At 45.7% G+C, this 27,320-nt stretch overlaps 1 protein-coding gene across 6 annotated transcripts in view; it reads left to right on the top strand.

Moving 5' to 3' along the window:
- The window catches only part of Tmem43 (Transmembrane protein 43), a 68,503-nt gene extending 44,662 nt beyond the window's left edge, over window positions 1-23,841 (top strand). For 4 of the 6 annotated variants that reach the window (XM_077632950.1, XM_077632947.1, XM_077632949.1 and 1 more), the window contains 4 exons: window positions 3,171-3,286; window positions 8,566-8,625; window positions 9,664-9,765; window positions 21,336-23,841. In XM_077632950.1, the coding sequence (XP_077489076.1) occupies window positions 3,171-3,286; window positions 8,566-8,625; window positions 9,664-9,765; window positions 21,336-21,671 (614 nt within the window). In that variant the 3' untranslated portion in view covers window positions 21,672-23,841. Of the gene's footprint in view, window positions 1-3,170; window positions 3,287-8,565; window positions 8,626-9,663; window positions 9,766-11,025; window positions 11,144-21,335 lie in introns of all 6 variants that reach the window. The other 2 variants (XM_077632952.1, XM_077632948.1) reach the window with 1 other exon arrangement.
- The last annotated feature ends 3,479 nt before the right edge of the window (window positions 23,842-27,320 follow it).

Genomic DNA, 27,320 nt, shown 5'->3' with positions numbered 1-27,320 from the left:
CCAATGTGCCCCCACCCTGTCATGTGAGCTGTTCAGTACTTTGATGGGTGCAGGTTTTCCAGGTCTGCTAGTAAATGCACATGACAGCTGCCAGATGCCAAACATACATTTCACAGCCACAGGTAGAGGGACAAGCAATTTTTGCTATAGTACAGTGCTTGCCTGCTGCTGTTCGTTTTTATTTGTCAGTTGCATAGTTACACACTATACTCGGTTTCATACGTAGCAGGCTATACTGCCAAAGCTAGCGCCCCTGTTTGCGCAAGCTAAGAATGCGTCCAAAAAGTAGTTCACTGTACAAATAGAGTGAACACAGGCATATTTCATTTTGACAAATCTTAAGTGCCGTGATTAGGAACCTCCTGCTCTTCATTTTACCGCTTAGCACATTTTTGTGCTGCGGCTCATTGAGACTTGAAGAAGTAAGAACGGCATGTGGCAGTATGTTACACGGCTGGTAGGGTGAGTCACTTTGACTCGATCTGCACCTAAAAAGTAGTGCACACCCAGTGAAAATTACAGCAGAGAGCCTGAACACTGAGCGCCTCATACCTTGGACCGTGAATCTAAATGCTAGCTCTTCGTATTATACTGTTCTTTGTTTTCATCCAAGCACTCACCAAGACTTCAAGAGGAATGATGATAGGTGGTGGAGTAATATGATTTTGCGGACGCACTGCTTCCACAGCCTCTGCTGCATTGCCTGCTACATATGAAATGGAGTATATATAGCTCACTTTGATATGCAGTAAGCTGGTGTAAATGAATGCATCACAGACATGGAGTTCTATATGTTTTATGATTTCCTGAAATTTATTTTAATTTATCTTTTTCTTTGTTTTGTTCTGGCCTGTAGACCTGGAGCAATTTCAGACACCCAACACCCAAATTGGCACCTCTTTCCCACCTTTTCTTCAGCAGGGTTTCCCTTTCTTTATCTCTCTCTCTCCCTCCCTTATGGAGGAAAGTGACAGTATTAGCGTGAATCTGGGTTGTGTGGGAACACCCTGAAGATGCTTGGGCACTCGGGCTGGCTTACAAAGGTGGAATAACAGGACCCTCAATGCAGCATGGCAATCCAAATGGCCCAGGCAGGAGAATGGAGCCCTGCCTAGCAGTAGTGGCACTGCAAGTGTGTGCAACCATTTTGGAAGGATAGCGTAGGCTGGGAACCAGTGCAAGAAGACCACGTGCAGTGGCCTGCCACATCAATGGCTATCGCTTCCCTTTCCTTCTTGGCCTCACACAGAAATGAGTGAGGCCCAGCAGTAAGGATTTATCTCTGTGCCTTGCATTCAAGTGAGCTGGCTACCTTGCCATAGGGACTCGGGAAAGGTGGGGTTTAATGGCATCCATTGTGTATCAACAGGAACACAGACAAGCACTGAACGTCAAATTAATTTACGTCCTGTGTTTGTTTGCACTGTTGACACATGCCGAACACTTGCGAACTCACCCAAATTTCAGCTTTATTTAGTGGCATCATTGTACTCAGAGATGTACCATGGGAATAACCTCTTAAATTAGCTGTTGTGGTGGTGCTACCGTCGAAACATGCATTAGGGCAATGGCAACGCATCTCAGATATAACGAACAACTGTGGCCGCACCACTTGGTTATAGCGAAAGAGGAAGTGCCGTAAACTGGGAGGAACATTCTTCATATCTGCAGAGTGTTGCTAGAACTGCTAACAACAATGGCTCAGAAATATGTCTGGTTGTCTCATACACATACAGTCGAGCCCACTTATAACGGCCACAGATATAACGGACACTCGGTTACTACAAACGAGGGTGGCACTACCGTCAAATTATGCATTAGGGCAATGGCAGTGCGTCTCAGATCTAACGATTAACTGTGGCCGCACCACTCGTTTATAGCGAAAGAGGAGGTGCCGTAAACTTGCTTCCGGAGACGAAAAACTCGAGCTTCTTGCTAGCGCGGAGACCGAAGAGCGTCCCTCATCCCCCGTGACACCACTGTTGAGGGAACATGCCGACCCCAAAAAAAAACATGATAAAGGCGGCATTGAAATTGTAGATAACCACCGGCCAAGCGCGCCGATGGCCTGCAGGTCAATCATTTCATCTGTGCCAGTTGGCAAAAACGTCTGAAGCAGGAGAAGCGTGGCAGTGGGCACAAGGCATGGACAATGTTGAAAGCGAAGCTGCACTGCGCGCGGTCGGGGGTTCATAAATGGGAGCGATTTGAAAAGTTGCAATGCCTCATTGTAACAGTAGGTTACGTGGCATGCACCTCTTGCCCAGTTGGCTGTCGACCTTTTATGCTGTGTCCAGACAGTGCGCAGACAATAAACAGTGCAGCTGATGCATTTTGTGCCAACGTACAGTTCGCTGTACCTTCGTCGCTGCGTAGGCCCAGGAACTACAGATGAAGCTATCGAATGCCCAGGGGATCAGATGTGCGCGGATTTGTTTCAACGCGTCTCTGATACTCAACTAGTCAGATGTCTTATGGGATGACTTCATTGGTGCGAACACCAAGATTCCAGAGACGAGCTCTAACGAAGCTATTTTACGTGAAGTACGAGCATTCCCCGACCACCAGGAATTTGATTAACGTGGCCAACTGCCAGCAGCTGCCGTGGACGCTTCATTTATGCTATAATGCGTTCCTAAAGCATATTGTTAGCAGCAAAGGGCTCCGCAGGGAGAACATAACCGCTCCACAAAGGTTGGAAAGCACCGCGACAGGGTCAGCTTTGAAAAAGTAGATGCACAAAACTCACTTTTTAAAGAACTAAATGCCACTTTTGTCGGACTTAGCTTTCTTGGCTGTAGTATGGGAATTCCATTTACTACGAACTTTGGATACAGCGAATGCCGCTTGACTGACCATCAGGTTTCTTATAAGTGTGCTCGACTGTAGTAATTGAGTATGTGCAGTGTATAGTGGTTGATTCATCAGGACTCACGATACTGGAAAACTTTTGAATTTTGGAATAGGCAAACGGTATTTATTTGACGCTGGAAAAGCACAGTAGCTGCAGAAAAGACTGCTATGATACTGGATGATGCAGCCAAGACCATTTTACTGCATAAGCAGTAAAGGTGGTGTTCACAACATCGTGTTGAAAGTGCCAGGCACCACCTCTGCCATCACTTTGTTATGAGACCAAATGTTTTTGTGGCTATCTGTCCTGCCTGTAGGCCTGATCTCGATGATCGACAACTTCCAACCCTTGGATGCCGTCTCTAGTGGTGAGAAGGCTGGGAAGAACTTTATCTACATGACTGGGTCTGGTGGGACACCTGAAAAGCCTCAGGTGAGGACCACATGTGGACAGTGTTTATCTCAGCTGAAAGCAGTTCAAGTGTCTGAGGGTGCGCATATGCTGCAGCTGAGCACAACTGCTTGCATACAGCCACTGGGAACTGTATGTAGCCACTGCTCGTAAGATGTGAAGTGCACCGGGTGGTTTTGTCTGCCGACACTGGACAAAAATCTGTCGCAAGGTGGCAGAGGTTCAGGGCTGCTGGTCAGAAGCCCTCAGGCAACAGGTGGCTTTGTACCTGCGGATAAGTTTATTCATTTTTCTGTTACTTTGCTTGGGGGGTGTTGTATTTTAACAGGCTTTTTTCTGCTTCAGAAGTGTTTTGTCAGCTGACACCTTGCAAGCACCAACAGATAAAATGTTGGCACAAATTACAGTAGCTGTTCGTCTTGTAACAAGCACGGAAGCACACATAGTTGTTGAGCTATTGAGGAGGAACAGTAGTGGCACTGCTTTTGGTAATGAGAACAGCACTAGAATGGAACAATATACAGGAGGGCAAGGGTGCTGCACTGCCTTTCAGACAGATGTTGTGTCTGTTGTTTCTTGCTTTGAATTTATATGTGCATTGAGCAAGTGAATGAGGAAGCAGGCAGGCAGCCCCTCTCTGTCTCCCTTTTGGCAGGCGGATAGAAGGCAGGCTATCACACATTTAATTTTTGTAGTGAATCCAGTGCATTCCAAGCATCTCTCTCACCCTTTCCACGTAACAGCTTTGAACAGCCTTGCACTTGTTAAAGTGCGGGCTGCAGTCACTGTTCGTATAGTGGCTGTCCAGGCGGCTACTGGGGGATCTTCGGTGGTGTTTGTTCTCTTACCTGGACTTTTATGCACTGACTGGTTTTACTGCCACAACTCTAGCCACTTGGCTGTATACGAAGGCATTGCTCCTATATTCAAAGACTTCTTTCTAGCTCGATTTGGCAGGTGCCTTTGGCTTTCTAGAATTTTGAACTTGACCAACCTGACAGAAAGGCACATATAGATATGTCTGCATTGGCACTAAAAGGACTGGATGTGGGAGGCTCCTGTTGACATATGCGTAGTCAAACCTTGATACTATAATGAACACGGATGTTACGTATTTTTAGCATTATCAAACTGTTCCGAAATATTTTTGACTTTGTACATTGAGCGCGCTTTTCCACAAAACAGATATATCGAAGTGCCGAGCACCAAGTTCCGCCCGCTCGGATGGCAGGTGGTAGGCTTTGCCTCATTACATGAGCGCCTGGTGGTGGTAGTGCGGCAAGCGTTCGCGCTATGGTCCACACTATCTCGCACTTGCCAACAGCGCAACGAAAGATACAGCGGATAGTTTGGTAGCCAGGTAATCGGCGCTTGTTTGTGCCTCTTGCACGTGTCGATATATAGTGCCCCGGAAAGAGTGCAGTGGTCGGTTGTAGCCTTCCAGTAACCGTCCCGTGCTCACGGTACTGCCACGGAGGTCGTGAAAACGGTGATAGCTTTTGCTGTGGCGTCCCGTTTTTCACGCGACAGCGCTTTGATGCGGGAAAGCCACCCCAGGTGGCGAGTGACCTGCCGCCGCCGCGTGTTGGAGCCAACCTAACAGCGTTTGGTTATTTGTGGCCTCTGGAATCACCGTGAGCAGCTTGGAAACAGCATTAAAAACTTGTGAAAGGTCTCTCAAAGTTGCCATCTTTTCATGACTGATCTGCACTTCTCCTGTGCAAGACGTTGGCAAAGTTTTATATTGCGAATTTCGGCTATATCATACTATTTTGCAATTTTTTACTTGTTGATTATAGCAAGGTTTCACTGAAGTTGTGATTTTCGAATATGTAGTTGGCCTTTTGTGCATCACTTGAACTGTCTGGAGACTCAGTAAAAGAGGTATGGCCAAATCATGTCGTAGAGCAGCAGTAAGAAGGCCATAAAGAGGGAGAGTTACAAAGTACTAGGCTGAGGAATGCTCAATTTCCACAAGGTTTTGCTATTTCCAAAGCACTGCTTGCCAGAGCCAGTTAGGAGGGACAAACAGAACACCAAAACATGGAGTTGGGACCCTTTGAGAGGCAGAAAAGCAGCATTATGGTGATGCCAATCATTCTCAGGGCCTCAGGGTAAAGAGCGTCATAAGTGATAAAAGTGTTACTTTCTTTCGTTGCTCCAAACAGACTGTGAGGCCTTTGCAGAAGGGTTAACGAGCAGAAGACAGCCTCACAGAGAGTGAGAAGAAACACATCCATGAGGGTTGTGCTCAAGTAGTCATTCCACTGACCTTTGGTTTGTTTTACTGTTGGCTAAACTAGCTACTGCATATATGATCGAAGCCTTGACAGGCACCAAAGCTTTTGCACTGAAGGCACTTGGCAGTGAAAAGTTTTGGCGCTGGCAGGTATCAAAGCCTTGGTACCCACCACACACTACGGGTGAGGGGGGTCCTCAGAATACTTGGTGGAATGTGTGTCAGCATATGAGCAGGCTGACTATTGTACCCAGCCTTTGTCAGTCCACCTGTAGCAGTAATGCTGTATTGTCTCTGGCCTTGTTTTCTTGTTCAACGGATGTACAAATACAGCATGATTAATAAACAGGATGGTTGACGGCTTGCGTAAGTTGTTCCTTGTTTCATTCCAAAGCCACTGCTTTACTGATGAGCCCAGATTCCTCTTGTGTTGCTTGAATGGTGCCACACAGCGCAAGCACGTGCACTTTAGTACTAGATACCACTTGGGTTTGTGTTGAAGGCTGTTGCGAATGCCTTCTAGTTCACGCAGTTGTTGTCGGGTGACACCATGTGTCAAGTGATGATTGACTTTATTTTCAAATTTTTGCTAGCTGATGTTACAACTTGGTTTGGCTGCTGTTTTCATTTCAGAGGAACTCGTGCCTTTTCTGACCAACAAAACCTTGAGAACCTGCATAAGTGCAAAGTGTTTTCTTGTATATGCTCGACACGGCACTATATATATAGCTGCGTGCGTGTGTGTGTGTGTATTGTAAAGATGCAAATCAAGGAATAAATGCGGACAGCCACAATCTTTGTTTGCACACTGCAGCTCAGTAGCCAAGCGTTCGTGAGCCCCAAACTGAACTTCGTGAGCTTCGTCTCCAATCTGCTTTCTCTCCTTCGGGGCACTGACCGCTGGGGCATCAAACCCAGTTGTCTGTCTTACAATACCCCCGGGCTGAAAAGGCGCCATCCTGGCAGCCTAAGGGCACGAGGTGATAGCGGGGTCCTAGTAGGGTTTTAGGTGGTCGAAGTGAACAATTTCATGGCCGTGGTGGCGATGATCAGGTGAAGGCGTGAGGGGCTCGACGAGATAATTAACTGGAGATGTCTGCTGAACTACGCGGTAGGGGCGGTAGTATTTGCTCAGCAATTTTGTAGTCTGGCCCGGGCTGGAGGAGGGCACCCAAAGCCAAACCAAGGATTCAGGGAGGTAAGCTGGCAGCAGGCAGGTAGAAGTGGTGCGGGCACTTTGCCGACGGTGCTGGTCGTGAGAAGTAAAGGAACGGGCGAGTTGACGGCATTCTTCGGCATGCGTAGTGGCTTGAGAGACGGTTGTAAATTTGCAGGAATCTGGGCGGTAAAGGAGTATGGTGTCCATAATGGAAGATGGCTCCCGGCCATAGAGAAGAAAATATGGGGAAAAACCAGTAGTTGCTTGCGTTGCAGAATTGTAAACGTAGGTAACGAATGGTAGAATGCAGTCCCAGTGTGAGTGATCGGATGAAATGTACTTGGTCATCGTGTTGCTGATGATCCGGTTAAAGCGCTCGGTCATGCCGTCCGTCTGGGGATGGTATGAAGACGTTGTACGGTGAACGATGTGACACTCCCGAAGAAAGGCCTCCAAGACACCGGACAAGAAGATGCGACCTCGATCGCTGAGCAATTCTTGAGGCACACCGTTGCGAAGAAGGATGTTCTGAAGTATGAAACCGGCTACGTCGGAGGCCGTTGCAGCTGGTATCGAGGAAGTTTCCGCAAGAGGTACGGGGATCGATACCCAGCATCTCCACCAAGTGTAAAGACGCAAATCAAGGAATAAATGTGGACGGCCACAATCTTTGTTAGCACACCGCTGCTAAGTAGTCAAATGTTCTTGAGCGCCAAACTGAACTTGTCAGCTTTGTCTTCCGTCTGCTATCTCTCCTTCGGCGGCACTGGCCGCTGGGGCATCAAACCCCAATTGTCTGTCTTATAATATATATATATATATATATATATATATATATATATATATATATATATATATATATATATATATATATATATATATATATATATATATATATATATATATATATATATATATTAGTCACCAAAACCACGGTGCATAGGAGAATGTTTTTTTTTAATTTGTGGTGCCAATCAATGGGATAATAATACTTCGATTAATCTGTCGCTTAAAGAACATTACTTATAAGGCAGTAGAAAAAACAACCACGTCTGTGTGTGTGTGTGTGTGTGTGTGTGTGTGTGTGTGTGTGTGTGTGTGTGTGTGCGTGCGTGCGTGCGTGCGTGCGTGCGTGCGTGCGTGCGTGCGTGCGTGCGTGCGTGCGTGCGTGCGTGCGTGCGTGTGTGTGTGTGTGTGTGTGTGTGTGTGTGTGTGTGTGTGTGTGTGTGTGTGTGTGTGTGTGTGTGTGTGTGTAGGAGCATACACTCTGCAAACACTTGGCAACAGATGCACCTCCTTTTCACTACTGTCCCTGTGTGTGTGAGTGTGTGTGTGTGTGTGTGTGTGTGTGTGTATGTATGTATGTGTACACACACACACACACGCACACGCACGCACACACACACACACACACACACACACACACACACACACACACACACACACACACACACACACACACACACACACACACACACACACACACAGCAGTGAAAAGGAGGCGCATCTGTTGCCAGTGTTTGCAGAGTGTTGTGTGGAGGGTTTTCCGTGGAAGTCCGGGGTTAACTAGGAAATAGGTCTGTCAATAAAGCACTAGATTTCTTTGCTGCACCTGCAGGAGTTGCTGGTACGTATGTGTGCAACCTGCAGGCACTTGGTAAAATGAAAACAATGGCAATTTTCATGACACTGAAAATCACTAAATCGGGAAAGCAGTGGCTATAATCAGTTGAAGCGAGGCACAGAAACGGGTAAAAGATTGATATGAGCTCTGTTGAGTCTGGCCCTACTGTACTGAGGTCCAGCTGTGCCCACAATGATTGTAGGTGCATGTTTGTGGCTGCAGCATGCCTACCTCTCAAGGTGACACTTGTGGTTGTGCCTTGTGTTCCTGTCTCTCAGGTGGGCGACGTGCGAATCTCATTTTTTGTGGCTGGCATCCTTGGCCCCCATGGTGATAAGGTGGGTCAAGCAGAATATATTGCCTTTCCTTTGTGCAGTTGTCTCTTTATCTTGGCACAACAATTAAAACAAACAAAACAAAAAAAAACTTCTACAGAGACTTAATTGTTGTGCCTGCCTGTGTTTCACCATGCTAGCAATCCCTTGTTGTATGTGCAACTAATTCTTGCCTGTTTATTTTTTTTTATTAGATACTGCATGTCATTGCATAACCCAAGTAGGAGTGGTATGCATGCTCATAAGACTTGTGCTATGCAGTGCAAATAAAAGCAAAGCACAGCAGGAGAAAACAAAATAAAATATTAAAACCAAATGAAAACACTTGTGTATTAATAGGGTTTATGGGGGTTTAAAACATCCCAAAGTGACTCAGGCTATGAGGGACACCATAGTGAAGGGCTCCAGAAATTTTGACCACTTAGGGTACTTTAATGTGCGCTGACATCGCACAGTACACAGGCCTCTAGCATATTGCCTCGATTGAGATGCGACCACGTGGCCGGGATCGAACTCGCGTCTTTCAGGTCAGCAGCCAAGCACCATGGCCACTGAGTTACCGCGGCGGCTTCTTGCGTGACTATAATATCTCGATTGATCGCAGCCAGGCAGAGCTGATTTTACGTTGTTCCGGAATGTTCTAGTAACTTTGCACGCTTTATCTCGAAAGCTCGCTATCAGCTTTAAATTGAGCACGGCCAACAGCGGCGGGCATTCTGTTCGACGACCGCCGAGCACGCTTGTCGCTTCGCCACCGCCGAGTGATTCAGTCCATTGTGGGCGCAAGTCAGCCCAATAAACAGTTTTCTTTTAGAAGACCTTTTGTCCGTCTTCATCGCTCCTTCGACTGCCGTCACCACTACGTGACAATATGAAATGTAGTTAGATTAATTCTCATGGCATTAGCTTGAATTGATGCGCACTTTACCTTTATGCTCTTATTGACACCATGTCAAACTTGCCAAGCCAGTCCACATCATTGTGCGCACTGAGCCAGCACACTGCGCCAAGTGGTTGCCCTTTGCTTGATGGTCAACCCAGGTGTCCATAGTGTCTGAGTGCGATGGCCGGCACCTGCGCCCCTTCAAGTCAACTGCCGGAGTCTTGGTCGAGTTGCTTGAGTTTGGGGACGTGACTGCCAGGGTGAGTTAGATCACATACAGCATTGCATGTTAGTGGCTGCCAGCATGTACGACTTGAGCTGTGCTGGAGAAACCTGTGCTGCGCTGACATGAAGAGATGAAAATGACCAATACCATGTCCATGATTCTGTCTTTCCAAGTTTTCTGTGAATGAGAATAATTAATTTAAAAATAGGAATCTTATCAGCCAGAACTGATTTAGATGTGCAGGCTTTTCCCCCATTTCACCTAGAGAGCAAGTTCACACTTGTTCTTCACAAGTATGATGTTTCTGTATGCCTTTTAAAGAGAAAACTTTTTAGACCCTGCTTCCAGCATTCACAGTGCAGTGTGGCTAAAGGAAAAATAAGTGCCACGAATCTGGGGAGCGTGCTTATTTCTTTGCTCATTAGTGTGTGCACGGCAGCACCTTCAAAAATGTCACAATAGAAGGCAGAAAGCATGTCCCCTGAATGCAGAGTGGAACCTCGTTGATCACTTTCCAGTCCATGGGTGCGAAATCGTGAGTCGTAAAAATGTCCTGTCGAGTTTCACCATTTCAGTTCTGGTTAATACACTCCAAAAAATACGATTTCTCGGTAAGTACATTGATAATCTCATCACTCGTGACATATGACATCTTAAGGCCTAACCATAGGTGCACTAACATGCAAGCGGGCCGAGCCCGGGGATGCGAGACATTGCATGTGATCCCAGCAGCAGTGCCAAGGTTTCTCTGCAGCGTATCAGTGTAGTGGGGCAATGCATTCAGAAACGCCGACGTTGCGCGAACATATGTGCGAGACTATCTTGGGGGTGCTCAAAGCAAACCGCAGAGGCATAGCAGCAGTGGATAAATGCGATGGGGCAAAACATCCGAAAACGACAGCGGTGAAAACTTGAGAGATCCCAGCTACTTTTGCTTTATCAGACTGGATATGTTAGAAGTCTCTATCATGCTGCGGACAACGCAAATGGATGTGTTTACAAGCAACGGAAAAACTCTGCTCATCTTGCACTCACAAGCACTGACTTATACGAAGTGAGGGTTTGAATGAATGCCTTTGTTCATTTTCTTGAGTCCCAGTTTTCAATATCTTAAGGGTTTAGAAGGTTCAGATCGTGTGTTTTCCTAGATAACACGCTTTTCTCCCGCAATTTTGAGAAGACAACGAGGTTCTACAGTGTAATGTTATGAGAGTGAAGCTTGCATCGAGCTTTGGTGAACACCCTCATAAGTTGCACCCTAGCTACTGCCCATGTCCCATTCATTCTACCACAGGTGATGTTCAAGCAGGCATACGCAGACAATGGTCTGTCGACGTTCCTGTTCCGAAGCATTGCCTGGTTCATCTCCTTCATGGGATTCTCGCTGCTGTCGCCAGTGCTTCATGTCCCCTGTGAGCATGGTGTTTGTGCATCTCTGGTAGTCCGGTGACTTGGGCAGCAAGCCTGACGTGTCTTGCTGATGCTGCTGTGTGCATCAGACACAGTGTGATTTGTTATGAGCTGGCCTCCTCCTATTTCTGCTGACGTCTGGTCTCCTTTGTTGCTGTGTCTGTCCGTTCTGCCCTGCGTGCCGCTCTTGTAGGTCTCATAGGTGGACTAGTTGTTGGTTTGTGTGCTAAACCTGGCACAAGAGCTCAAGACTGAAGGTTTGCAAAAGTAGCTTCATGATTTTATTGCATCACTCTTCAGAACTTTTGGCAGTCCCTGGTGGTGGTGTGACCAGAAGGAGACTGTTGAAAGACTGTTGAATGCCTCAGGGGCTAATGGCTGGGGTGGATTCCTAAAAACAAACAAAGCAGCAGTACACTGCCACTCTCTATATGTAAGTGTCTCAGTCTAAAGACCAGTGTCTTGAAATGACTTGGGCTTAAAGGGGCCGGGAAACACTGTTTGAAGTGATGCCGGCTATACTTCAGGTGAATTCTTTGCCACACAGATGCTGACTCAAAAAAAAAAAAATGACAGGAATCGGCGCATAGGAACGGGAGTTATTCAATGAACAAATTTCAAAATACAAGCAACCAAAATCCTGCCCTCATCTCAGTTTTTGCGGTGCTTCCCATTCTTATTTCACTTTCCTAATGACACCACTGGGTGGGACCAATCAAAACAACCTATCTGAGCACGTCGTGGAAGTTTGCACACCATGGTTGCCTGTTCACCGCAACTCGTTCTTGCCAAGGATGGCAGCGTCGTTTCCATGGTTACGACGATGACCTGGTAGCCCAGCTGGCCCAGCGATGCTTCAGCGTCATGTCGACGGCGCATAATGGCCTTTCCTGACTTATCCGAACTCGAGCGCAAGATATTGCGACGGAGTGACGACCTGCGCGAGATACTAGATACATTTAGTATAGCCATGGCCCACCACTACGGAGGTGCTGATTGGTCACGGCGAGCAAGGCGTGCGCGCTGTTGTCGGGAACGTGGCACCATCTAGAGCTGCCGCTGGATGATCCTTCACCAGCTGACGATGTGCACTGGCAAATGTGAAATGAATGGCTTTTTTCTTTGCCTCCTTCCTTGGGACCGAAACAAACGCTATGCAACGGCTCGATCAGATCGATTCTGCCAAGCCATTTTCAGATAGATAGATAGATAAAGAGGAGGAGGGAAAGGCAGGGATGTTAACCATTTTCAGATACATAGACAGTAACCTTAAGTGCTCTGTGCTAGGTCATAGATATGTGCAGAAAGGTGCAGTCCTTCAATGCAAAACAATAGCCAGGGCCTCTGGTGGTGCTTGTTTTGTTTTACTTGCTTTGCATTGTTTTTACATAAGGCAAACTTGTTGGTTTTTTTTATCTAATATAAAATGCAAACGTGACAAAACTTATCTTCATTCACGAACACAATTTGCATTATATTTACTGTTTGTCCAATCATCAAGCGCCCACCCAATGATGTCATATTCACTGCTAAAAACAGCCACTGTGTAATGACACCATCAGTGCCATGAATTTGTTTTTGCGAGCTAATTAAAATATTAAAAATCGGCATATATGTGGTACGACTGATGTTAATAGCTTCATTATAACTCACTCTATGCAACCAACAGGCAAAACAATGTGCTGATTTTGTGTTTCACGGCCCCTTTAATGGGGCCATGAAATAGTATTTAGTACGGTTAGGAAGAGCGCGTGAGTGATTCCTAATTCCATCACTCGTCACCGCACCGCAAACGTTTTTAAGTTATCTTCAGTAACACTGAAGGTATCAGAAATTAAAAATGATGCTCCTCTCCCGTCAACTCATAAATGCCAATGCACCAGAAAAAGAAAAAATAAAGTAAACAGGTTGGTACTGTAGTGTTCGTGTATATGCACATACAGGAACACTAGAGACTGCGCCCTACCGCATCCTTTGTTGGGCTAGTGCGTTGATCAAGGCATCCTATACTCTGCTGCATCCCACCCATGTCAACTGGGCATGCCCAGTGAGAAGGCTCGCCAAGCTTGATTGCCCATTCACATCAACGTGGTAGGGGCGGCCAAGAATGCTCAGTAAAGTGTCGCCTTAATCAGTTATGACAGCAATTTTCAAAAATTATTTGTAAATTATAGGGCCGATGCAGAGATTTTAAATTTGACTCAAATATTCGCTAAGACCACCTCTACAGATTTGTCGCACTCGAATACTTTTCTAGGTCCCTTTAATGGAGAGCCATGCTCTGATCCTATTTGTTCTCATTTATACCTGTTTGGATAAGGAAAAAGTTGTTAAAAGCACTGTGAGCAGATAGTCAAGTCAATCTGGATTGATAGATTACAGATTCCATCACAAACTGCACAGTGTTTGTGATGAAGTCCAAGTACACATAGCAACCACCCACTACACTTTGCTGTACTATGGGAGATGCTTCTGAGAGCAAGTTGAGCAAGCTGTAAGTCTTTCAGCAAAAAGCAGTGCACAGAGCATTTCAAAGAGGGGTATTTTGTGTTTTGCTTTGGGGTCATTTCACACGAAAGGAGACGTGCCAGTTACTTGGAATTTTAGATTTCGCTGAAAAAATTCATCAGTTAAGACAAGTTCACATGTAAGTATAAAGGTCTTCTTCTGAAGAAAAAAAAAAAAACTTTTTATCCAGATCATGCTTCGAAATGTAAGAAATTGTCTTAGTCTGGGTATTTTTGGAAAACTATTGTTCAGGAACTGTTCCATGCCGCAAAAGTTTATCTCAGCACATAGACAGGTACTGGGATGCCCTGTCGTGCCTCCAATGATAAACTGTGGATGACATCATTTTGGTTCAAAGTAGAAGCACTGAAAAGGCGATAATTTTTCAACATTTCTGCATTTTTTAAAGTAACTTTGGAGTATAAATTTTGTAGCGGTAGCTACATTATGGTAGCATTTCGAGCCTTCAGCGTGGCGGCGCATCACCCTGTGGCTGCGCTGCCACGCTGTCACGTGGTTGGTCACGTGGTGTGGAGCAGCTGCCGGCGGCGCGGCGCCGTGGATGATCACGTGGCTCGTCATGTGGTTGGTCACGTGACGAAGTTCCATTCAACCAGCTGTAGCTATTGCGTCACTCCAGGTTTAACCAGCGCTAAACCACCGCCAATTTTTTGGGCAGATCCTTTTCGCATTGCTTTCTGAAGCCTTATTTCAGCATTGTTTGTTTTGAAGTTGAAAACTGCTGTCGTATTGTTGTTTAATTTAATTGCAAAATATCTCCATTTCTGCAAAAATGGCCACAGTGAGCACCGGAAAACGTCATTTGGGCAACGGCACATGAAAAAACGAAAACAGCCAAATGGTCAAGTCATTTAATTAATGTCACGTATAAAAAAATTCCAGAAGTACAGTCCGCATCACACTTGTGTAGAGCGCTCGAGCAACATACTTTCTTCATAAAAACTGACACTATGTTGCAGCTTTTACGGCGTAGCAGTAGCACTTGTGTGCAAGTCGAGCCCCATAGACTTGCAAGAAAGATGATCAAGAGCGCTTTGCTCAGAAACTGTGGGCTGCTCTCAAATTTTAGTTCTTATCACGTGGAGCACTCTGCTCAACGCTCTACACAACAGTGAGGCAGACTGTACTTTTTGTTTAGAGGAGCAGCATTAATGTGGCACCAGCATCTGCTACAGTGGGGTAAAACACTGCTTTTATTTCTGGTCCCACTCATGTATTAGTAGCGGCCATCAACGTTGAATGATGTGATGGCTGAATGGCACAGTTTTATCATTTCAGTTATTATTTAAAACTATGTTTGGGTGGAATGCTTTCAGTATAGAGGGCGTGCCATGTTATTCACTATAGTTCTGACCTAAACACAGGATTTAAAAGGGCAGTCCGAATGTGTTAGAAAAAAGCATTTTTTAAATTTCACTTAAAGCAGCTGCCTGATTAGATAATTCAAATTCCAAAGCTGCGGTGTGTAGCGAATACAATGCTTAACAAATAATTTGTACTGAATTAAATGGGACACCCTGTATAAACACACAGCACGACATCCTGCAGACAAATTAAAACGAGGGCAAAATGCCTGTATGTAGGTCATGGACTTTACGGTATTTATTTTTAAGAAAAATCGGCAGATGTTTTTGGAATTTGAAATTTTTTGTTTCTTTTTGAGAAATCGGTGTTTTTCGGTTCGTGTTATAGTGCAGATGGTAAAAGCAGGTGATTATTTGTGGAAACATTTTTTAAAGTTTGCTAAAGAGGCGACAGAAGCAAAGTCCTTCAGCTTTACTTAATGCCATTGCAACACACGCTATGGACAGTCGGCTGTAATAGTTGTTGACTGGATGTATTGGCAAGTCTCTGTTGACAGCACCCGACAATGAAAATGCTCTTTCCACATTACTACCCAAGGTGGTAAACGGGACAAAACCAGCTAGGTGCATGCATCGGCCTGATATCGGAAACTGTCATGAGGGGGCTCTTCCTTTCACAGCTTAATAGAAAGTGTTGAACTAGTCGTATTTTCTTGCAGCCCTTCGTGACAATTGTGAACCAGCATTCTCTGCTGAAGCATCTAGTCCTTCTGCTCACGAGCTCGGCTGAATCAGCTTCATTCTCCGTTTATAAGGAGTGGTTATGCGCATCGACCAATAAAATTCGCTAATGAGGGAAACATTTCCTAGAATCGAGTAGGCTGCCTGCGCTTAAATGCTCGGCAATGCCCACTGCGCTTTGAAGAACAACACAAAGGGGATATTCTCGTTGACATGGGCGTACCATATCTGTGTTGCTTCTCGGAGTGCCTCCTCAGCATTTGTGTTCTTTCAAAAGAAATTGAGTAGAAAAGTTTCTCAGATAAGTCAGCCGTTGGCTAGTCTCAACTTGCTCAGAAACCAGTGTTTTTCGGTTTTTAGTACTGATCTCATATTTTTTTTACCGGTGGATGTTTATCGATGCTTTGCAAAGTACATGGCCTATTTTGAAAGCATGAACTGTTGGGCAAGTTGGTTTTGCATGATGGGCGCGGAACAGCACAGTGGCACATGGCCTAGGAAGACAATGGCTAAGACATACAGTATGCCTTAGCTATTGTTGTCTTCTGGGATTTTTGGTGCATAAGTGTGCTCATTGCGATGTTTATCATGTTTGGCTGCCTTACGTGTATTTATATGCGTACCGCGCCAAATAATTGCCAGTTGTTCAGCGCTGTGTTGTGTCCGTTTCTACTTGTCCCTCTGTTCTTGTCCTAGGCCGTGTGCTGTTGCACTGTTTCATGTCCATCACAGCCTACTTGTATGGTAGTGTCATTTTTCTTTACATGAATGTATAACCCAGACAGCATTCTGCCAAGCACAGTTTCATTTGTGACCTGGGCAGTGTTGCAAATTAAAGGAACATTAAGATGCCAACTGCTTAGGAGGGTCATTTTGCTTGACATAGGAATGATTAGACGACCCAGGCTGCTAGAGCAACATCTGTCTTTTCAAACTCGGGTGGAAGACGATGCCTCCTCTGATTACCTGTGAATTAGTGGACACCGTCTGCTAACCGAATGCCATCGAATATTTTTTTCTTCACGAGATGGCCTCTACACCTATATCTGGACTTGTCTTAACTGATTTGAATTTTCTTTCAGCCAAATCTAAAATGTCAAGAAATTGGTGCATCTCCCTTCACGTGAAATGCCCATTGGCAACAGTGTTGTTTACAAAACGCAACAGGGAGAACTTCAAGTATCAAAACAACACAAATTAACTCCATTCGATGTCACCACATTTGGACAGTGTGGTTTGGGTTCCATTGTACGGTAAAACCTCTTTAATTTGGACTTCATGAGATTGGGAAAAATCTCCAGAATATCCAGTCTGATTAAAAAGATCTATCATAGTAAATTTATGTGGCAAAAACCAGGACAGCAGTCATCAGCTTTTGAGATGAAAACTGCTTGGCAATGATGATTTTTTCTAAATAATGTCAGACTCACAACCTCGGGATTGTTAACGCAGGACTGCTTCACAATGGTAAAGGCCTCGGCAGCCTCGTTCACAGTGCGACACAGTAGTAGTATAGCCTCCTCGCATTGTCGCAAAAACTGTAAGCAGTGCGTGGCCCAATAAAGGTATGGAAGGATCGTGCCGACGGAACCGAGAGACGCCTTCTGGTGAGAAAATGAAAAGACTAATGACACACCACTCAGTGTCCAATGGTCTGCCAGGCTGCTGTCGTCATGGTCTGGAGCAAAACTCAGAAAAGGGAGACCTGAAACTATGTGGCTGCACAATTTTTCGATGCCGGGGCCATTTAATCATCGTCTCGTAAGAGGTGCGCAGACACCTCTCTGACGTGATATTTGACTTGACGCTGGATATCAGCATGATTGCTTGCTGTGTCATTCATACAATGACGTGATCTCCGGTCAGGAGCATTTCCGAATTAACAAGCGTCCGATGCCATAGACTTACATGTGCGAATTGGCCGGGACGACATTGGCAGTCTGAATTTTCCAGATTTGCGAATTAACGAGGGTCACGAGTTTGGCTATGTGTTATGTGCAGTCAAAAATAGCCAGGAGTGAAATTGAGTGAGGATGTTATGAAGTGTTCTGAAACAGCATGGCTACTGCTAGAACAAGACAGAGGTAAATGGAGGACATTGGGAAGGGTGTCTGTCTTGCTGTGGGATCCACCTCGCTGATGATGATGATGATCACGCAATTTTATCATCTCTGTCATTGTGCCTTGTTTCCTTGGGGAACACAGTTCAATGCATACAGCATGAAATTCAGCATTGTTGAGGCACTGATGTATCAGGCTCCTGATACATCATTGTGAATTTGTGAGTGAGTAGCAGTTACCAGACTTCCTGATGAGACCACCATCTGACGCCACTCTTGCAGAGTGTTAAAATGTCGTCTGAAAATACTCAAAGCACGCTTTCCTGTACTGCACAACACCTCAGCAGCAGTCTGTATCTGTTTTTAGAATTTCATGGGCAGAGCCAGTAGCATACCTGTTTTCAGTCACAGGAGAAATACTTCTGACTGTTGCACAAATGTGCTGTGTTTTGAAATTGCCATCGCAGTGGTGGCCTAACAGAGGTAAGTGTTTATTGGAGCAGTAATCTGGAAGAGAGGTGAGCTGAGGCTTTCAGTTTTACCTGATGCTCTGTTAGCACTGCAGTGACCTCCAGTGCTGCCCATGCAAGAAAGGCATTGTACTGCTATCTCACAGGCTTGTAAATAGCAAGACATATTTTATGCAACTAAATTAGATAAAATGCTGACCAGCTTCTAATGAGCTAAAATTGCAGAGATGGTAGGCAACATCTGGGTTACATGGCAAGAAAAGTCTTGGTGCTGCCACCGGCACACCATAGTTGACAGCTGTCCAACCCAGACAACAGAGTGATGCCAGCTAGTTTTAGCTGCAGAACAAACTTTGTGCAATGCAGTGTAGCTCTTTCCCGCTGGCTTTCTTCATGCTCCAACCAGCTGTGTCACTGTAGATAATGTCGCAAAAACATTTGGTGTGGCACAGAAAGCAAATGCAAGCTTTTGCCGCCGCGGTGGCTCAGTGGTTATGGCACTCGGCTGCTGTCCCAAAAGACACGGGTTCGATTCTGGCCACAACGGTCGAATTTCGATGGAGGCGAAATTTTAGAAGCCCGTGTACTGTGCGTTGTCAGTGCATGTTAAAGAACTCCAGGTGGTCGAAATTTCCGGAGCCCTCCACTACGGCGTCCCTCATAGCCTGAGTCGCTTTGGGACGTTAAACCCTCACAAATCAAATCAGATGCAAGCTTTTAATGGCAAGTTCCTTGGCAAAAGAGGAAAAGGCACCTGCCTACTGGAAACAAATGCTGAAATAATTGTGGTATAAGAGATGACATGCTTGGAAGGTTTGCAGTTTTTATGAGTAGCTGAATCCAATTTAATTCGGAATAAGTAAAGTATTGGAAGTAAACCTGAATAACTGGAAGTCTTGCCAGGAGTAAATGGAACTTGGTTCATGGATTATGACGGTAAAAACAGTGCATAGCAAGACGGGACAAAGAAGGAACACACGACGACACGAGCGCTGACTATCAACGCTTGTCGATAGTGAGCACTCATGTCGTCATGTGTTCCTTCCTTGTCCCGTCCTGCTACGCGCTGTTTTGTAGCGGTAGCTACATTACGGTAGCATTTCGAGACTTCAGCCTAGCGGCGCCACCACCCTGTGGCTGCGCTGCCACGCTGTCACGTGGTTCGTCACATGACCAAGCTCCACTCGGCCAGCTGTAGCTATCGCGTCACTCCAGGTTTAACCAGAGCTAAACCACCACCAATTTTAACCATCACGAATCTCCAACTCGCCCAACAAGCATCACTTCTGGAGTTCATGGATTGTGTTGTCCTAACACACAACTTTACAAATTCTAATTGTGATACTGTGCTCATGAATGAGAATTTTATTGCCACATTTGTATGCATTTGGCCCTGGATTCTCGGGACATCAGTGAGGTTAAGAAACAGGCCCATGTTCTGTCCACTCTTAACGCGGCCGGTACTGTACATTAATCAGTATGGTTTCATACTGATTCCACAGTCTGCTCCACACATCCACAGCTTGGTCTGCTTATGTTACCCCGTGTGCTTGCTCTGCTGGCTTGTGGATGGCAACTAACACATATATCTGCTCTTCCTCAGGCTGGCATAGCTGAGAGTGGTACCCATGGCTTTCATGTGTGTGAGCGGTAGTTTAGCTATGTGCCAACTAGCCCTATAACCGGTTGTTTTGTTGACATGGGCTATGCTCCATCTCATTAGTTCCTTATAGCACTACCAAAGCTGTAATGAGTGCACAGCTAGGCGACGTGCCGATGCGTGCCAATATAAAATAGGGATATGGGTACATGGGCTAGTGTGTTTTAAAATGCGTATGCGTCAAACGCTATTTCATATTGAGCCTTAACATATGCTCGCATTACGTACGCAATTTCCCGAGTTGTGTGGCTCTTGCAGAAGTCCAAGGATCATTTCCAAAATGGCCGCCCCCTTCGGAGCAGGACCCGGACTGAATTCGTCGTTGTTACTGCCATTTTCTGCATGTTCACTGGCCATAAATGGGCCCCTGGGCTTTCGCTACGTCTCATATCACCTATAACAAAACATAGCAAATTCGCTTTATTTCTTTATTTAGAGTCACGATTCTGCCGCTTCTAGTCCTAGGAGGAGCATCGTTTTTTGACAAAAATGGTTCCCGTTCTAACAAACAGATGACTCCACTGGGCTGAGCTTATTGTTGCATCTGCGTTTGCATACGTTAAATTCAAAATATGAATGCGACTAACGGCGTAACATCCCACAAAATGCGTTCGTTTAGCATACATAAGCGTGCATACGTTTATGGTATGTAGACAATGTCGATTCAGGCTCTTTTCTAACCATATTGTTGTACGCCGTGAGCAGATGACGAGTCGCGGAGGAACATGTTTAACGCGCTCTCCTGATTGGCTGAGGAGGTCCCTACCTTCTATAGCGCTGCAAGAACTTATGAGATGGAGTATAGTTTGCTTGTGATCCAATGCAAACAGGGTCACTAAGTGATACACGTGAACAAGGGAAAAGGTGGCGTATATTTTCTTGTTGACGTATCCACTTTATTTTGTACCCCAACAATGTGTCTAGGTACAGTCTTTGCCAAAGAAGTAACCTGGCTCGCGCAAACGGCCTGGAAGTGGGAGAACGCTCATGAGGTGGCATCGCATTCGCCGGCACTTGCTGACGAGCACTTTTTCCGGAGATTGCCGCTAATGAGGTTGCTTTGCGTTTTCACGCTCACTGCATGGATGATTAACACGAGAGCATGAGGGTGCAAAGCAACGTCATCACCTGTAACCTCGGAGCAAACGCTCGTCAGCAAGTGCCAGCGAATGCGATGCTACCTCACGATGCGCTCCCTCTCCCGGGCCGTTACCAGCCTGGTTACTTTAGGCAAGGACGGTACAAGAAGCTTGCCAGGAGTGATGTGTCAGTTCTACAAATACTGCTAACTTAAGCTGCGTTTTGATCTTGTTAAACGTGGGCATTGTGCTGCTTCTTCATCTTCTTGTTCCTGAAAGACATTGGTGTGGTGTGGGATATGGCACAACCTCCGTGTAAGTGTCACAGTTGCCTGTCTTTGCTGTCTGCAGCCGACACCCTTCCCTGGCTACGGCTGCTGGTGCCAGCTGAGAGCTCGCCCATGGAGTTCAGTGTCTACGCCTGGCTCGTCGTGGTGCTGTTTGGCTGGGCACTGGCCAGGCCTCTGCACGCCATGTCAGCGCTTCTCGCCTGCATCATCCCCTTCATCACCACGCGCAGGCTCCACCACGAAGCTTAGCTGCCGTGCAGCGAACAGCTTCCTACACCAGTTTCCGCACTTCGCAAACCAATTCAGGCGTGACTGCATTTCTTTGCCAGGGAACCTCTGCACTGTAGACGAAACTGGATCAGTGATGTTTTGTTTCTGCTTTGGAAGTCAAAAATAATGCAGCACAGGTCCGCTAGGTTTACTGAGGTGGCATCACTTGCTGGCCACTTCTTTAGAGTGACTTATATGCAGCTGCGTGCGTGATGGACAGTTGTCAGCCCGCACAGTTTTTTGTGGATCCAGCTGCGTTGGCAGTCCCCTCTTTCTCGTCCCGAGGTTTGTTTAGATCTCACAGACTTGTCACTACACATTGTAATCCGGCTGAGAAGTTTGCTTCCTTGTTTGCGAACAAGCTGTCTGAATGCGCAATGCTGCAGGGTAATCACTTCAAGAACACTTTCACCCTGGCTGGTGGCAAGCACTTTCTTTTTTAAGGTTCACTGTGATGTCCTGGGAGAAACAATAATGGCACAAATGTTTTGAGCAGAGAACAACAGCAGAGAAGCAGTTTTTCACGACCGACAGAATTGGCAGGTGCATACCACCTTCTTCAGAAGTGAAGACCAATGTGGCCTTTTGCCGCTGAGCCCAGGAAAGGCCTTAACTTTTGTTAGCAGTGTCACAAATCACAGTACGCAGCTTTGGTGTGAGCTGCGGTCGTTCATGCAGAGGGCCGCCTGCTCTTGACAAAGGCTGTACACATTTGAGAGACTCGTGCTAAAAGTTTGCTTGCCTTCCAGCGAAATGGTTTTTCTTGTTGGGTAATCTCATTGCTGTGCATTTCCTTGAAGCCACTCTGCTTAGTGATGCTCTGTGCAGCTGGCTTATCATACCAGCACTTGCTCTCTTCATTTATCTTTTTCTTTTAAGCTAGCACTGTGCACAAGCCACAAGCGCTGCTGAGACTGTGATTTAATCTCTGCAAAAATAGTTTAAGGTGTGTCCTGCTATAACCACACAGAGAAAGGCAAAAACCATAATATATACTTCTCACACACGCATTTTGGTATACACACATACTGCATTTATTGTTTTGCACATTCCAAATCTTCTGTGGTAATAACTTCCTGCATTAGTCCAATGAAGTCAGTGCAGAGATGGCCACACCAGAGGTTTACTATATTGAGAAGGTGCAGTGCGTTTGTCTTGTTTTTTTTTAATCTGATTTTTCCATTTTTTTTTTTTCACACCAACTCTAAGGCTATATCTAGTCAGCACTGTCCTTTGGGCAGCTGAGGATGGGACCAATGTTTTTAGTTTCCTTTTATTTACAACTGAAAATAGCTGTGTGCTGCGCTGTTCCAAAGGGCACCTATTTTTCGGCATGCAGCAGGGTTGCAATAGTCGGCATAGCTGGTTTAGTGCCAAAGCAACATTCATATGTCACGTGTACCTTGGTGCGAAGCTAGTGTACTTTAGTTCTGAGGTGACAGCAAAGCATGAGCAAACAATGCACACTGCTTGTTTCGTAGCCCTGTCATTGTGCCATGTTTAAGTGGCGGCCAGTTTGTCTACCATTGCGTTATTCCTCTGCTTCGGGGATAACACCGTGTTGTGGTAGGATGCTGGCTCAACATTTGGGTTATTTTGCAGTTTGTTTTCTGGTGTTGTCTCGCTCACCAACAAGCACTGTTGTCTTGTAACCACTGGAGTGCTTTTTGTTGCTTGCTTTGAAAAAATAATGGTTAGAACAAAAAGCTCTTTCTGCATATCATTACTTGCAGAGCATGCTGTATGAAGGTTGCAGTCAGCTTTGTTTTATGATGAGTGCATTGGGTAGAGCACAAGGCTGTAGTCATATGTCCTTCCCCCACTGCTGGACATAATGCTTTACAACATTGACTTCGAAGGACTCGTGCTTTCTATGAAATGTAGGAAATCATTGATGTTCGCCTTCTTAAAGATTGCTTCGGAAGTTTGACGTCATTAAAGGCTTTGTCTTTCCTGACTAAGTCATTGCGAGCACTTGTGTTAATCATATTCAGTATTTTCGATGTAAAGCATGGTGATGTGCACCCCAAGCGCTGATGATTGCTGCCAGCAACCGTGTGCACTACTGCAAGGCATGGCAGAATGGCTGTGCTACCCTTATCCTTTTCTAGTGTGTCCAGGGCAGCCACACGCTGCGGATGTTATGTACAGATGTACCACATTCCTGTGTATGCCACATGTTAGGCTGGGGACAGTTTTTATTGCTTTGTTTTATTGCTGCTTTTTATCCAGAGCCTTTTATCACTGTTGGCATTTGTCTGCAATTAAAGTGCACGAACCTGTGCAGTTGCCAGTCACTTCGTGGAGTCTTTCTTTTTTTCCTTCACACACAGTGGCCCCATTTCCTGGTTCCTGAGAAGTCACGTGTTCTAGGAAGGAGTAACTCAGTAGCTTTGGATGATGTGAAGAAACGGACATAAAGAATTGTTTCTTAAACTCTTGCAAAACCTTTCTAGAAAAATACAATTTTCTGCTTTGCATACGGAACACGACTGCACATAAGATGGATATATTGAACTCTTCAACACCAAACTGTGCCCACTCCATTGGCAAGTGGCAGGCTTTCCCACAATACTTGAATGGCTGGTATTGGTGACAAGAAATCGCTCCTTTTTCTCACGTGCTGGCAGCGCCACAGAAGGTACTGCGGCATGGATCGTTGCAAACTTGCAGTTTCTTGCTGTTGGGCCGTCCAGTTCAAGTCTATGTGCTGTGCTGATCTGTACCACTTTGGCATTGCTCCGCAAGAGATGCGACAACCTCATTGCTAGGCATAGTTTTCCCACCAATGGTGTGGAATTCCATGCATTAAAAAAAAAATTACTGCGACTGGGTTTCGAACCCATGGCGGCGCGAACAGATCAGCTTCGCTGGCCACTGCACCAGAGCACATGCTATCGCTGCAGCCGATCATGCCTCGCGTTAAACTCTCGCACTATGCATTGCAAGTTGCCTTCATCAACTTCCATCTCTGCGCAAGTCGCGAAAGGAAAGGGAATGCACTTTCAATCCCACTTTCAGGTATGTGGCATTGGTGTCCACCTGCTTGATTAGCAATGTTAAACTACCAGCAATTTTTTCATAACTGTTGGGTCTATCTCGTGACGAAAAATTGTAGAAAATGTGCAGAACAAACTTCGAAAATTGTTAATTTTTTTTCCATGCCTGGTCGCCAAAAATTGTGGATGAATAGCGGTTCTGATGGCCTGGCACATCGTGAATTCCATGGGCTTGTTATGACTGAGAACCACCGTCTGAAGAGTACAGACCAGAAGGTCAAAGCTTCCACTGATTTCAATGCCACATTTCTCTGACGAAATGCAAAAACAAGGCAATAAACGAGGGAAGTGATGGAATAAACTTCGAAGGTTGAGCTTCACCTTTCATGCAGTTGCTGTAACTCTGTACTTAATCATTTTGTAACGAATGACAGTAGAAAGATTGTTTTTTGCACATGAATCCTGAGGCACAGGAGCACAATAAAGGTCTCCATTTTTCTATGTACATACACAATAGTTTTTGAAAGTTATTTTTGTGAGAAACCTCATTTAAATATGCATGCAGGAGTTTAACATTTTACTCCCCTAAGCACTGGGCATACGCAAAAAGTAGGACACAACCTAAGGAAACAGCAGTTGGTAACAATAGGCCACTGTGCACTGTGTCCTGTATTACTCCACTAGACAATCGCAAAAAAAATGAAATCGGGTTTTAAAGCGAAAGCTTTACTACTACAGCCAGCGAGCCATTTCGGCTCATCGCGCACTTCAGCTGTATGAGTGTGACCTTGAGCTGCCGTTGCCTAGCAACGCCGCAGCCGCACTCCAACAGATGGCGCCGCCGTTGACGCCGCTCACTCCACCAGGTGTGATCCACTGGGGTAGAGGGAGAGGTGTCGCCTCACGGGGGTATATATATATATATATATATATATATATATATATATATATATATGCGCTTCACCTCAGTGTATTGTAGTCGTTATACAGAGCGTGAAGGAGATGCGACAACGACAGAACGAAGTGAGGAAGAGACAACGCGCTGAAGAGACACCAGAAGGGCGCGCCGCACGACTCGAGAAGCGTCGTAACGCAGATGCGGCTAGAAGAAGTCGTGCCACATCCTAGAGTGACTCTTCAACTGCGGAAGAGACCGGTCTGAGTTCTCGAGAGCATCGGAATGAGACGCTGCGTAGATGACGTGCTGAGGAAACGAAGCTATCGCAATTCAACTAGGGTTAACCAGAGCTAAACCACAGCCAACTTTTTAATGTTTGACTTTTTTAAACAAGCCACGTCAAAATTGTAGAGCTTATAACTTTTTGCTTGTGATTAGCTTCTTGTTTAGGTAACAAGAAAAGTATTAACAACAGATTACTTTTTTGTTGTGGAGGAATTCTGTGTGGCGGTCCTGAATTTGACTATAATAGCTTTACTGCACAGAACGGGCTTTTGTGAATATGCTGATACAAAAAATTTGCACAAATTCTTATTTAATGCCTTGGAGATGAATTTACCTGGATATTAATTTTAACTACTCAACAACTGTGCCAGCTACTTTAGAATAAAATGTAATTCTAAAATCAGCATACAAAGTTGCACATCTGTGCCAAATGTGGTTACATATATGTTGCATCACATGCAGAAATAACTAGAATAGATTTAACTGCCGTGCCCCCCCCCCTTCCTTCAAGCTTTGTCCCGGCAAAGGCAGGCTGTGTGCTGAGACTTCCTTTTGAGGCGATGGCAGTGTACGTGGTGCTTGGGCTTAAAGCTGCTCCCCACCAAACGAAGGGGTTTCTTGGCATTCAAAGACTGTAAAACTCGTTTATTCAAAGTCACTGGGACTGCAAAAAATAATTAAATTAACTGACACAGCAACGTAACGGGACTCAGGCAAAAAATATCGTAGCGGGAATGCGCTATTGCATAGTCTGCTGCCCAACTCGTAGTTCTTGCCGGCAAAAAGGGAGTTGACTGCAAACAAGTCGACGCATACGCCTCCCCGCACCCTCCACTTTGTCCCACCGCCCCACCGTTTTGTAGTTTCCCATGGGATGGAATCGCAGCACGCACAACTCAAAGTGACAAACACGTAACGATGCGAACAGCAGACTGAAGTCAATGGAGGTGAAAAGTGGAAAAACGGCGCTGCACCCTGCTTTCCACACTTGTGTGCCACTGACTAGCGGCAAACTGAACTGCTCGGGGATTACTGGGTTTTGCTCTCGCTCTACCTACCGCTCTTCACAGGAATTGACCGCCAGCGCGAACGAGCTGCTTAAACGACGCGCCATTGGAATTTTCTTTAACGGAACCAATTTGCACACGAATTAATGACTTGGATGCCTGGAGCCCCATGTGTCTTGCCAGGAATGGGCACCGACGCGGGGCACATACTACCCGCCGCTCATCCAAAACTACCTTAGACTCTACAAATAGGTTGGCTGCACGTATATGCCGACCCCGCAATTTCGAATGGTCATTTTTTCTTTAAGGTCGACTTATACACAACAGTACTTAAAGTATGTAATCAGAGATGCCGGTAACCTAACCCTCTAAAGGATGGTTCACATGAAGCAACTGAGTGAACTGAGCAATTGACTGGTGCGTTGCAGCGAAAAAATTTCCAACTTGGCACCTTGTCGCTCTGGCTGCTCGAGCTGCTACGGCGCGGAACAACGTGGCACAGGCCGGCGTAGCGCAGACAAATCATCGCAAACATGACGCAGGAATGATTGTGTCACGGGGCAAGCGCAGGCCCGCATTTCGACGGT

The sequence above is a fragment of the Amblyomma americanum genome, chromosome 7, assembly GCF_052857255.1.
Source record: "Amblyomma americanum isolate KBUSLIRL-KWMA chromosome 7, ASM5285725v1, whole genome shotgun sequence".
Classification (NCBI taxonomy): domain Eukaryota; kingdom Metazoa; phylum Arthropoda; class Arachnida; order Ixodida; family Ixodidae; genus Amblyomma; species Amblyomma americanum.
Note: the sequence above shows the minus strand (reverse complement) of the source record. Positions and strands in the feature narration are given on the sequence as shown.